This window comes from Musca domestica, unplaced genomic scaffold (assembly GCF_030504385.1).
Source record: "Musca domestica strain aabys unplaced genomic scaffold, Musca_domestica.polishedcontigs.V.1.1 57, whole genome shotgun sequence".
Lineage (NCBI taxonomy): Eukaryota > Metazoa > Arthropoda > Insecta > Diptera > Muscidae > Musca > Musca domestica.
In genome coordinates, this window is record NW_026712358.1 from 4,156,958 (window position 1) to 4,170,352 (window position 13,395).

The following is a 13,395-nucleotide window of genomic DNA, read 5'->3' on the forward strand; positions in this document are numbered from 1 at the left end:
CCATGAATGAATATAAAAGATATACCCACCCCTTTGGAGAAAAAGACACATTAACGATAAAGATGTTATTTTGTAGTTTTCACAAAAAAGCACGTCTTCGGGGGAACAAGGGGGAGGAAGATGGTGTTTACAATTTCCATTTTAATTGCAATGTTCACTGCACCCACCTTCGATGCATATTACTCTGTATTGCAAGTAAATTGATTTCTCAATTCTTGTCAACATTTCCATTACATCGTTGAATTTCTTTTTTGCTCATTCTTCTAATAACATAGGAAACTATAAATGAATTTCTCCAATGTGTAGTTGTTGGTAACATTATTTGAATTTCCCCAACCTTTTACTAAATGCATTGGACCATTTGAAATATTCGTTGTTTTACATTTTATTATCTTCTTTATAATTATTATTTTTACAACTAAATAAAATCTGTAAAAATAATTTCTTCTTACAAACATGATTACTTTCTAATTACAAACAGATAGATACACAATAGTTGATATTTATATATTTCATTTAATTTAAAAATAATCAAAAAATATATATTTTTTATAATTTTTTTCTTTTTTAAATTCTAATTGAAAAAGCCATTTGTTTGTTTTTTTTTAATTTTTGTATAACCTTCTAATGCATATTTACATAAATGGTTTTTGGGGATTGTTAATGGTGGACATTGAGACGGTGGATTTGGTGAGATTTTCTTTTCAATTTTGAATAGGTCGTATAGGAATTGGGCTTATTTGTAGGTTTCATCATTACACTTTTTAAGAAATAAGTATTAAGACTTAAACAATAAAATTAAATATTTAACTCGGTAATTATTTTGTTGTTTTTTAGTAAACCTTACCCAATACAGAGTGGGAATCGAAATCATGGTATAGATCTGCTGAATTCCTTCTCATCATTTAACTGTATATATGCAATTATTTTTGTTCTTTAAAACGGTAACAACAACAAAAATACACATAAATTAATATAAACAAAAGAAAAATAATTTAAAAAAATATGCATTGAAGGGTTAGAATAGTATTCATAACACTAATTAATTAATTATTTTTTATCGTATTTTTATTGCATCCGTCCTTCTTTTTGTTTTGTTTTTTTTTGGGAGAGCAAAAAGTAGTTTGGAAGACTATAATTTAAATTGGTTTCTTTCTTTCTTCTAGTAGCTGTTTGTTTTTAACAAAATTACAAAAAATGAAATATTATTTCCTAATTGAATATGGCTTTAGAAAAATAAATCCGTTTTTGATTTCTTTTGCGCTTTTCCACTTTTCAACAATTGCTGCGATTAAAAATCTTTATCCCATCCGGTGACATCATCTGGTGGTGGTCCCTCTGGATCGGGTGGATAGTTATCGAAATTAGTTGTATCCGTTACACCCTTAACGGTGGGCTTGATGGGCGGCTCTAGAGTACGATTTTGTAAGCCCCACCAATAGAAACCATCAAACCATCTGAAATAAAAAAATATATGGAATATAATTAGTAAAGTTATTAAAAAAAAAAACGTTAAGGAGAGCTTTAAGGTAATAAGAATTGAAATAATTATAAAAATTATAAAAAAGGATAGCTATAAGGTTTAAGAAGTAAAATTGCAATGTCCGTACTTTTTGTACTTTTTCTGATACTGTGGAGTAATTCTGTCTCAGGAACTCAAAATGTCAATATTCGCCAGTGGCTTTGGAAATTTTAATTTTTAAATATCAATAATAGGAAAATGCCTTATCTAGGGTATATTCCAATAGGTGGACTTGGAAGTTTGATATTTCGGGCATTGAAATATTGAAAAATTTGCATCATATTTTTGAAAGAAAATCAAGACATTCGCATTCATTCACCTTTACTTTGAATCTTTCGCATTTTTTAATGCGGAAATACATCAAATAAATGTAAACACTATTTGTATTTAACATTTGATAATTTGACAGGAAGCGGACAAAGCCTTAGGGATGCATATAAGAACGAACCTACTTTACCTTCTGATTGTCTTATTACACCATGAGTATCCGATTTGATCCAAACTGTGTAAATCATAATATTATTATCAAACTTAGATCGAATTCGGAGATGGGAAATATCAATCGGTGATGTAAGAGTCCTATTGTCTTCAAATTACACACATCACAATATTTTTTTAGTCCAAAGTCTGGTCTGAAGATGGAATATATCGGTCGACTCATTTTGCTATCTCCCCCACAAAGGGTCAATTTTTTGAATATCCATGAAGCTTATAAAACGAGAAATTGACATCCGATTCCTTGGCACTTCTCACTATTTCCATCAACACAAGATCTGTTATAAAGATGGTAGAGATCGCACCATTTCTTCTGGTACCTCCCCCACATAGGATTCAAGATTTTGAAAAACAAAACGCTTAAAGAAAGCGCAAGATCTGTCGTGAAGATGATATACATCTGCCAACCCCTTCTGGTAACTCACCCACAAAGAGTCACAATTTCCAATACTTTTATTTGTCGTAACCTGCGAAATAAGTCGGTGATTCTTTACATCTTGCTATATCTAAATATTTTTCTTAACCAGAAATCTGATATGAATATGTAATTGATCGAAATTTATGATTTCGCATATAATTGGATATAAATATTCTATTTTCTTCAAATTTTGCACATGCCAATAATTTTGTCTATATTCATAGATAGTATGAAAATTAAATACTTTGGTCGACCACATCTGTTACCTCAGGCATATTTCCACATTTTCCAAAAATGTTCATATATCTCATATATAGTATAGGAAGTAGTCGATATAGTCTAAATCTGGCACGTTGTAATATTTATATTAGTCTTAGGTTAGATACGAATTGCTCAATATAGGCCAACTGCTTCGGAACCTCTCCCATAAATAGTCAACAGTTTGGAGAATCATAACTCAAGGTTGGGGTATACATCTGTCGGCAAATCCGACTGATAGTATTTTACTTGTTTCAAATCTAATGACAGTATAATGAGTATAGATTTGTTTAGGCAATCGACAACGGATTCAGAATCTTTCTTTTTTTCAAATCAGAGTTGGCTCAAAAATGGCAGCACTTGGCTGCAAACGGAAACGAACAATTACTTTATCTATAATCTTAAGGCGGTGGATGTAAATGTCTTTCCGATTGATTATTGCTGTGGCTCCGACAAATAGATCTTGAAATTCTAGCAAACACTATCAAATAAAATAGGTACGACCTAGTCTTTCGTTTGTGGTTGAGTCAGAAGTAAAATACATTTAAAGCTGTTGCCCCTGTGGCTGTATTAATGACAAAGAGTCCGAAAATTGTATGGTATTATAGATCAGAGAAACATGTTCTACTGAGCAAAATAGATGTCATATTGTACCATTCAACAGGTATTAAAACAGAAAAATAATTTTCGTGGGTTAACAGATTTTTGATACTCACTTATGCTTTTGTATTTCACTAATGCCGCCACGCTGATAACCCAAACGTTCAGCAGGATTGTCACGGCACAGCTTCTTGATAAGATTGCGGGCATTGCTAGTAATGTTGCGGGGGAATTCAATGGCATCAATGCCTTTCAGAATAATGTTATAGGTACGCATGGGATCCGAACCGGTAAAAGGTGGAGTACCTAAAAGAAAAATCACAAACAATTAGTATCATTTTCAATGCCAAGACACGTTCACACATACCTGTCAACAATTCAAACATCAATACACCCAAAGACCAATAGTCGGCACTAATGTCATGGCCACGATTCAAAATGACTTCTGGTGCCACATATTCGGGTGTGCCACAGAAAGTCCATGTCTTACGACCCGATTGCAGTTTCTTGGCAAAACCAAAGTCCACCAATTTAACATATCCCTTCTCATCCAAGAGGAGATTTTCGGGTTTCAAATCGCGATAGATGATATTGCGTGAATGCAGATAATCAAAAGCCTCAACAACACATGCCGTATAAAATCTAGTTGTGGAATCATCGAAATTTCCCTTATCACGCAGGATGGTCCACAGTTCACCGCCCAGACAGGATTCCATTAACATGTAGAGATATTTCTTATCCTTAAATGTTTTAAAGAGCTTAACAATAAATTGACAATTGGCCTCGCCCATTATCTCCTTTTCGGACATGATGTGCTGCTGTTGACGGGTCTCGACAATTTGGGCCTTTTTCATTTGTTTCAGGGCAAAGGAACGGCTGGCATCGCCATGTATTTGTACCAATTCGACGCGACCAAAACCGCCAACACCTAAGGTGGCAATGACACGCAGATCGGTAAGACTGACATCGCGGAATTCTTCATTGATCCTGTAAAAAGGGGGAAAGGGAAAATTAATTATGATTGTGTTTGTGTGTGGTGTAGGAGGAGTCTACTTACTTTCTTCTCTCCAGGGTGCCTTCATCGTCGTAACGATGTTTGATTTCATCTAAATTCGATATTAGCTGGTTGAAGGTTTCACGATCTATGACCAAGCAGGTAACACCTTCGGGTGAATCACAAATGATGTTAGCAGTACGCAAGTCATCCCTGGATGGAAAGATAAGAATGAAAGCATAAAGAAATAATAAATGATTGCACTGTGATTAATGATTGGCTCTTAAGAGGCAGAGAGAGAAAATTCTATTTCTTTTTAAGAAATTCAAATTTTAAAAGATGCTTATCTTCTCCGATAGTGTTGTTTTTGTTAAAGGTATCTGGTTTTATGAGCGAAGGGAGAGATATGGGATTGTTCATATATTCTATTTTCTTCCAAAGAATTTATTATAGGTTAAAAAAATCAACGTCAAAATAGTGGAAGATTTTAAATATTCATTTAAATTTTTATCTTCTGTTGCTCTTTTAAAAAATCTAAAAAGGGGGGGGGGGGGGGGGTGTTTCCGAGTGTTATTTGCCAAAATTTTAAATTTTCACTTTTCTTTTAAGAATTCATTATAATTTTTTATTTTTCTTCTATTTTTTTATTTTAAGATTTATTTTGAATTCTTTCTTTCTTTCATACTTTCTGTATGCAGATCAATAACCTTAAATTGGCACTAATTATATGGCCAGTACTCAATGTGGAGGTCTCAAACATACTGGAAATATCACTTTGGAGATTTTAAAACCACCTGAAATGTTCACATCTTTCCACATACAGTGTGAGATGAAAAAACTGCAAAAAACTTCAGACTGCTGTCATTTTTAAGCCACTTGTCCGACAGCTGTTAAAATTATTCCAGTGTCAGCTCTTTATATTGTTTACAAGCGTACAAAAGCGTTTTGGTGAGAATTTTCCGGAAAAAAGTTATTCGTGATGGAGTTCAAGCGTGATAGTGTGATTCCTTTAAATTTGACTGAAAAACCACAAATGGCTATCGCTGGAGCACTCCAGCATTTAAATATGAATAAATCTTTTGTGTTTCGTGCGATCGCTCGTTACCGAGATACTGGTAGCGTGGCCCGACGTCAAGGAAGTGGACGGAAGAAAACTGCTACATCAGGAGAAACTGAAAAATGGCTCGTGAGCTGATCATATCGCAATATGCCATTCGCAAATATTGAAAAAATGAGCTCGGGGTGAAGCCATTGAAATTCCAAAAAGTGCAAGAACTTACACCGCAACAGAAGAAAATAGACTCAAATGAGCTAAAGAGTTGTTTCGCTTGGTCGAAAGTAGCGAACTTCCGAATTTGGTTTTCTCTGATGAGAATACATTCGTTGTCCAGCAGTTTGTAAACAAACAAAATGATCGTGTTTACTTGCCAAAGAGGTCAGTTGAAAATGTGCACCTTCGGCTGGTCATCAGAACTCAAGCGCCAACCATGGTGATGGTGTGGGCCTCCATAACAGTCGATGATTGTTCTCCGCTCGTATTAATCGACCGTGGCATCAGAAAAAATGCCGAATATTATAGCGAAAATATTCTAGAGGGTGTATTAAAGCCTTGGGCACGCAAACATTTTGGCCGCAGACCTCGGACATTCCAACAGGACTCACCACCATCGCACTCAGCACTCAAAAATGGTTACAAAATGAGGTTCCTCGCTTCATTTCCAGCGCTCAATGGCCACCAAAATCTCCAGATACCAAGTCGTTGGACTATTTTGGAGAGCAATGTTGGCACTAAAAATACCAAAGTGTCGATCACCCCAAGCAAACGCTTCCGCGGGAATTAGCCAAAATACCGTAAAGCAACATTTTTTGCTTTCATTCAATAAAATTTAAAAAAAATTTTAAAAATTATGGCGTTTGACTTTGTTGCATTCTTTTTATCTCACCCTGTAATTTTCTTTTTTGATTTACTTACCCTTGCAATGCCTTTTCGCCAAAGAAATCGCCTTTGCTAAGAATTCGAATGAATTTCTCTTCCTGAGTGCCGGGTTGTTTGATTGTGACTCGCACCTGGCCTTTGGATATGATGAAGAAGGTGTCACCTCTTGCTCCTTGGCGTACTATATAATCACCCTGTTGATAATGTGTTTCTTCCAATACATCGGAAATCTTGATGAGCGTATCTTCCTGGAGATTTTTAAATATGGGCACACTAAAAGAAGAAGAAAAAAAATGATCAGATACAGGAAATTACGAAATAAAAATCAGGTAATTCAAAAAACAAAATCACTTTACAAAGTAATGAGGAAAAACTAATGAAAAGCCACAGCCGAAGCAGCAGCCGCTACATCAACAATAGTAATAATCAACAACAAATGTAAATAGTATTTCGATGCAGTAAAATTTCTGCAGACACCAAAAAATTATCTCATCTTGTCAGACGGCGGCACAATTCGCAATTCATACATAAATACATCCCCACTTACAGTCCACCAGTCAGTCAACGAACTTCGAAGACGTTGTTGATCTTCAAGAGGTAACCAACGTTTATTTGTTTGCCTGCCTGCCTAGCTGTTTGGTTGGATGGTTGTCTGTTTGTCGTTATGTCTACTCATTATGATCGTTATGATGACGCGCCGATCGTTCATAGATCCGCATGATGCGGTCGCTTGCTCGTCTCAACATCAACATCAGCATCACAGCTTCATCACCATTATGTTTTTATTATTTAGAGGAAGTCATTTGTCGTTGAGAGCATCATTATAATGATCATCAACGCCTTCCAAGAGCCTGTCTGCCTGCCTGGGCTTAGATCACTGTGCGCAAATTTCATTTACTTTTAGGTCTAATGCTATTTCACATCAAGGCTTTTTTGTTTGTGGTTATGGCCAATGAAAAGAAGTTGCTGGCTGGCTGGCTATGCGGCGGCAAGCGTGCAGAAACGAAATCAGAGAAAGTTTTATTTGTAAAATAATTTTCAAACATCATTGCTTCCATAATCACGAAGCTGTAGCTAAGTCTGGGGTCTTTTAAACAGTCGAAGACAGAAATCATCAAAATAAACATGACTATGGTGGCGGTGGTGGTGCTGGCGATGATGAGACACGGACCACTCATCCACTATCACCACTTATGCCTGGCAACATTGCCGCCACCTCCATTGACTGCTACCGATTGTCGTCTCTACGAACATTGCCAAACCACCGAATGGCAAGCTAAGCGCAACCATCCATCTAAGCTCTCCATCATCAGAAATCATTCAATCGAAAGAAATGTACGAATTCATGGCATTTTTTATTTTAAAGTAATTTTTTGATCGATGATCGTCATTGGAACGTACATCATTTACACATTATGTTTTTGAGCCGATTCGGAACAGTGGTGCGGATGTATACATTTGCATTTTGCAAAAATAAAATAATGACAAAAAAGTTTATAAATAGTATTTTTTCTAGATCTATATTGAATGTCTAGGGGAGGATAAAACAAATGATATAGAAGGACCTAGGCATGGCATGGCATAGTAAGGTCATTCTAAAAGGGAAAATGAAGCAGGATTCCAGTACGGCTTTTACATCCCTTTATGATATGTCACAGGCTTCTTATGTATCATCACCTTAAGTTTGTAGGTTAAGCTTATAATTTGTTCAAATTATTACAGAAAGTTTTCTGTAAGTCCCGAAGATGAGAGGAGAAAAAGTCTCTAAATGAAGGGAGCAGTTTTGACTGTTGAGTTACTGAGAGTTTGTAAATTTTTACTGCTTAATCAGCTGATTTATGACCGATGTGAAAATGTTTAAAAATCCAGGCAATTATTTAATCAAAAATGGAAAATTAATCTTCACAACGCATTAATTTTGTTAAACCGCTGTTTTACTGAATGTCGCCTGATAACTTTTTGGAAAATTTGTATGTGCGAGAGAGCCAAGTTTTACTGGAAATGTTATCGTACACATCTAATATTTTGAATACATATGGCTTAACGAATTTCAAATTAAATTAAAATTTTATGTTTTTTTACCAGTGTTTAAAAAATACCTGAGCGTATAAGTATATAATTGGATACGGTCATTGGATAGTCACTTATACTTGATTATTTTTTTTTCAACGAAGGCAAGCCATATCGACCACCCATGCTTGGTAACTCCCCCACAAAATTTTAAAATATATTCAAAATTATAAATTTTATATTCGAAAAGGAACTATCCGAAATACTGTAAACTTATTACTTAATTTCTGTAACACAAAAACTGATGTGACGGTAACAAATATCGGCCCACTCCTTTCGGTATCTCCCCCGCAAAAAGCCAAAATCTTACACAATATAAATTCTTAAAAATGTCAAATGATTAACTAATTCTGTTTAAACTTCACCTAAATTTGTACTAAGACACACTTTACGGATTTACTGCATTCCTCAAATAATAATAATAAAATAACACCACACACACCCTGGAATTGTCAAAAGCGTCATATAAATCGAGAGATGCATTCGAATTGGTCCAAACTTTCCATATCGTTTTTTTGTGAAACCTAGATTATGTTCAACGTTTTTCTCTCCTGCGACTCTCTACCCGGCGCAGAATTCTATATGAATCTGGAATTAAAGAATGTCTTTTGTTTTGTGGTATCTTGACTGCATTTTGTAATATGTGCAGGCCACAGGCCGAGGTTATAGTCTATGTGGAATTAGAGAAATCTAGTACGAACGAATTAAATCGTCGCCAAATCAGTTGGCTTCGGAATAACTGGAGTCACCGTTTCACGAGAGATTTGCCAAGAAATCAATGTGACAAATTACTTGTAAATAGTTTGTAAATTAGGACTAAACATGAAGTTGAACCGCTATATGGGTGCAATATCAACTAGTAGTCCTATATTGTACATTTTTTCAACCATTTCATTCCGAGATTTGATTTTTATTTTTGTTTTTTTTTTTGTTTTCTTTTTTTAATTACTGTCAGATGACTTTTACTACCTACGCCACAATTTATTTAAAATGTTACCCTTTTCATACATAAATATTTTTTTGAATAAGGGTGTTTTTACTGTTCAAAAAATGGAATAGAGGAGCGAAGGTTTTATATCTTATGAGCATATGGATTAATTAATGTCCAATTAAATTAAAGACAAATAGCTTCAAAAATCTATTTAATCCTTCAAATCAGGAAGCATACTTATATGAGGGCTATGACTAAAAGTAGATTTACAATTATGTGTTTTTAGCAAAATATACCAACAAAGAGTCATTATTTTCTGGTCTCTAAAATTCTATATATAGGCTTCATATGACGATCGATAAATAAGTAATTATAAAATCGATTTTTAGTGGACAAAAATAACTACTTACTTCGAGCGATATGCCCTTGTTAAAAAATTGCGTTGATAACCAGCTTTGTTAAGAGTATTTTTAATGGGAAGGAATATCAAAAATTAAAATTCCCGATTTCAAACACAGCGACAATTAAAAAAAATTAAAAGTTCTATTTTATTTATTGAAAACATTATTAAATTTATTTTAGGCTGTGTTTCAGTAGTTGTGGAATTTGAATGAATCGACACTGTAGAATTGACCCTCAAACAATTTTGGCGAATTTCCATATATTTACTTTTTTATTAATTTTTGAATATATGAACTTGTTTGCTTGCTTACGATTACTTGCGTATACATCTCTGCCAATTTTTAGGCAAGTCTGCCTTGTAGCAACTTAGTCGTATAATAAATTTTAGAATTTCTAATATTGATCGATGTAAAATCCATTTTTGTCACATTTATTTAATTTTTTTATTCAGAGTCTACCTAGAATCGTAAGCATATGATTTTAGAAATACACAATTCTGGAAATAGCTTCGAAAGACTGAGAAACTTAGTTGGAGTTTAAATTACCTATTAAATTAGTAAGAACATTTCTGTACCAAATTGATTTATTTAAAAATGTTGTGTGACCAAATCTGAAACAAAAAGGAAATGTGCTGATGAGGATTATTTCTGATATCTACCAACATGGCCCCTTGATATTTTTCACTTCTTGGTTTGTACACGACCTTCCCTCCTCCCGACCCACAGCAACATCTGAACCTATTAAAAACTTCACACAAAATTCAGCAAAAAACTTGATCCACCTTTTTGAGTAAACTTTTACTTTATTTTGACTCCTAATGTTATTTTTTAAATAGCAGTAACTCGCGAATACTTCCACATAAAAGAAAAGTCTGTAGAGTAAGCTTCGTGTAAAACTTGTGCACTTTGAACACTCCCGAGTATGCTTTACTCGTGAGTAAAAACGAGCAAACCTAAGGTCTGTTTTATTGAGATTAGCAATGTTTGTAACAATAATTAAATTATAACAAGTTAAAAAGCATCCTGATCCTCATTTGCAAACCTATCCTCATTTGCAAAAAAACTTGAAAAATGTCAAAAAAGTTTCGTCAAAAAATACCGCCTACATGGATAGCCGTTATATGGGAGCTATTCGAAGACGTAGACCTGCATAAGTAATTGTCTGCCATAGGCTTTAGTACCGAACTTCATATATGAAATTTGAAACAATTCCGGCGAATAATGCCTTCAATATCATCAAAATACCGAATATCGGGAGGCGCCGTTATATAGGGGGCTATACAAAGAAGTGGACCTGCAGACGCACTTTTCAGTCTTATTTGAAACAATTCGGACGTTTAATGTCGCTAAAATTAGCAAAATATCGAATAAACGGATATAATAATATGTGGACTATACGAAGACGTGGGTCTGCATAGACAATTGTCTGTTGTAGGTTGTAGTACTTATTACCAACGTCAAATACGAAATTTGCTTCCGGTGTATTGTTAAAACCCTTAAAATAAAAAATATCAGGAAGGTACCGTTATATGAGGACTATACGAAAACGACCGACATGGCCCATTTACTAACTTAATTTGCCTACTGGCAAAAACAAAATCTTATACTTCTATCTCGATTCGTCCGAAGGATAGGGTGATTATAACGGGCAAACGGACATCGCTAAATCGACTTCGAATTTTACGCTGGTCCAAAATATATATGCTTTGTAGGGTCTAACATGATTTTTTCGAGGAGTTACTAATGGAGTAACAAAGTTAATATACCCTTCATAGAATTGTGGAGGGTATAATAGTATAAAAATTACATTTCAGGATTTTTTGTATATATTGGAAATTTCCCAAAAATACAAATTTTAAAGTCCCGTAGAAATTTGTCAGTCCAACATATGAGCAGAATAACCAATTACAGGGTTATTTAAACAAACTACCTTTTTCATTATCAGAAGTTTGGAAAAAAAATTACAAAATAAAAGATTTACCTCACTCATTACTAAGTAATGACTAACAGCGGCGTTGTTCAACTACCGAACCGAAAGTTGTAAATTTGGTAATGGGTACTTTTATTAGGTGGAAATACTGTAAACAAAATAGTCTATTTTGCCATGGTATACTTCTCTGTGAGTGTTGTCGATAAGGATTGGCTCATGTAACACCCATTGATTCGAAATAAATTCTCCTTGACTACTCAAGCTTGTTCGGTATACATATATTAGATATTTTCGCATTTTTAATCGGTACACCCTAATACACAGATTTTTCGCATAACTCTATGATGTTTCCATCACATTAATGTCGTCGCCTCACTTTTTATTTCTTTTCCTTGAAGCCAAAACAAACCGGCAAATCAAATTGCTCTCGTATTTGTAAAAATTCATGGCGGAGTGGCTGGGCGACAGCCAGCGGCGTAAGCTTGTTGACAATAATAATGAAAACATTAGCGTAACATTGTAAGCGTTATCGATGGTTGACTTGCAGCCAGCCTAAAGAGTCTCTTAAATGGCAATGCGTGTTTTTGCTTTTGTTTTTGTTTTGATATCAACATTGATTTCACTTTTGTAGGCTGCTGCTGACGCTATTTTGTTGTTGTTGTGATCTACGCACTATTCCATCAAAGCAGCAGCTTTGCGTGGTTGTTTGTTTGTTCGGTTTTCTATCACTTAAAAGAAATGCGGATAAAATCGAAGCGGTTTGGGCCAGTTTGGGGATACACCTCACATACTGAGGAGACATTATCCGTCCGTCCGGCCATCCATCCATCAGTTTTAATGTTGTTTGTGCAAAATGCAGAAAAAGCAACATTGACTTGTTAAATGGAAGGTGGTGGCACTCTAACAACAACAACAACAACAACTAAAACATTTATGAAGGTAAGCAGAAATGTTAATATAACAACATTTTAAAAAATATACGCTGTTTTGCGACGAGGTTTGGGTGGTGGTGCTGTTGGAGGTTGGCTTGGTTTATGGCTCGAACTAACCACAGCCGCTTGGTTAAGGTCATTTCGTTGGCGTTTTCCAAGACATCGCTTGGAAGGTAGGTACTTAAATTTAAAATGTATTTCTTTTGGCTGGCATGTCTTTTTATGGTCATCAGCTGTGTGTGTGTGTGTCGGTGCGTTTAGTACCCGGCTAGGTGAGCATTACAAAACACTTTCGTCGTTGAGGTCGTTATGCTTTTATTTGGAAGCGGACAAAAACGAAATTCCACAATTTCGTCAAATGATGTGCGGCAAGGAAATTGAAAGTGTTGAGAACTAAATGCGGTGGGTATTTCTTAAATGGTTTGGAGTGATTTCGCGGTTATGCGGAAAAGTGCGAGTTATGTAATTTCCTTCACAATAATAATAAAAATAGTAATCATGAAAAAAAAGAAACTCCCTATTATGTGTGAATTTCGTTATTTATGGAAGATAATAATACAACAATTATTTTTTTTTTTCTTGGTTTTGGGTGTCATAGCTAACGATGTGGAAATTTTGTGTGTTCACCCTAAGAAGTCATTAAAAACTGTGTCGTTGTCGTTTCTTCTGTTTTGTGGCGAGAATCATGAGTCACCTTCCAAAATGATTTAGATTGAAAACATACATGGATGTAAGCCTCGAATCCGAAAAATGAAGCTTCATTTCAGAAAAACGCCTTTTGGCCATGATTACCATTGATGAGTAAGTAATTAACCCACAAGGACAGTTCCTCTATGGGCAAAACATATTTGAATCATTGTCTGCTTCTTGAGCGATTCATGTTTCGGACCTGTCAACTCTTTATTGAT

The 13,395-nt window shown here is 34.8% G+C and overlaps 1 protein-coding gene across 5 annotated transcripts in view; it reads right to left on the reverse strand.

The window, feature by feature from the left end:
• Window positions 1-369: 369 nt before the first annotated feature.
• Window positions 370-13,395, reverse strand: part of LOC101891319 (cGMP-dependent protein kinase, isozyme 2 forms cD4/T1/T3A/T3B) — a 156,417-nt gene continuing 143,391 nt past the window's right edge. For all 5 annotated transcript variants that reach the window (XM_059128764.1, XM_059128762.1, XM_059128763.1 and 2 more), the window contains 5 exons: window positions 6,260-6,496; window positions 4,351-4,500; window positions 3,661-4,280; window positions 3,410-3,599; window positions 370-1,457 (listed from right to left, as the gene is read on the reverse strand). In XM_059128764.1, the coding sequence (XP_058984747.1) occupies window positions 1,292-1,457; window positions 3,410-3,599; window positions 3,661-4,280; window positions 4,351-4,500; window positions 6,260-6,496 (1,363 nt within the window). In that variant the 3' untranslated portion in view covers window positions 370-1,291. The remainder of the gene's footprint in view (window positions 1,458-3,409; window positions 3,600-3,660; window positions 4,281-4,350; window positions 4,501-6,259; window positions 6,497-13,395) is intronic.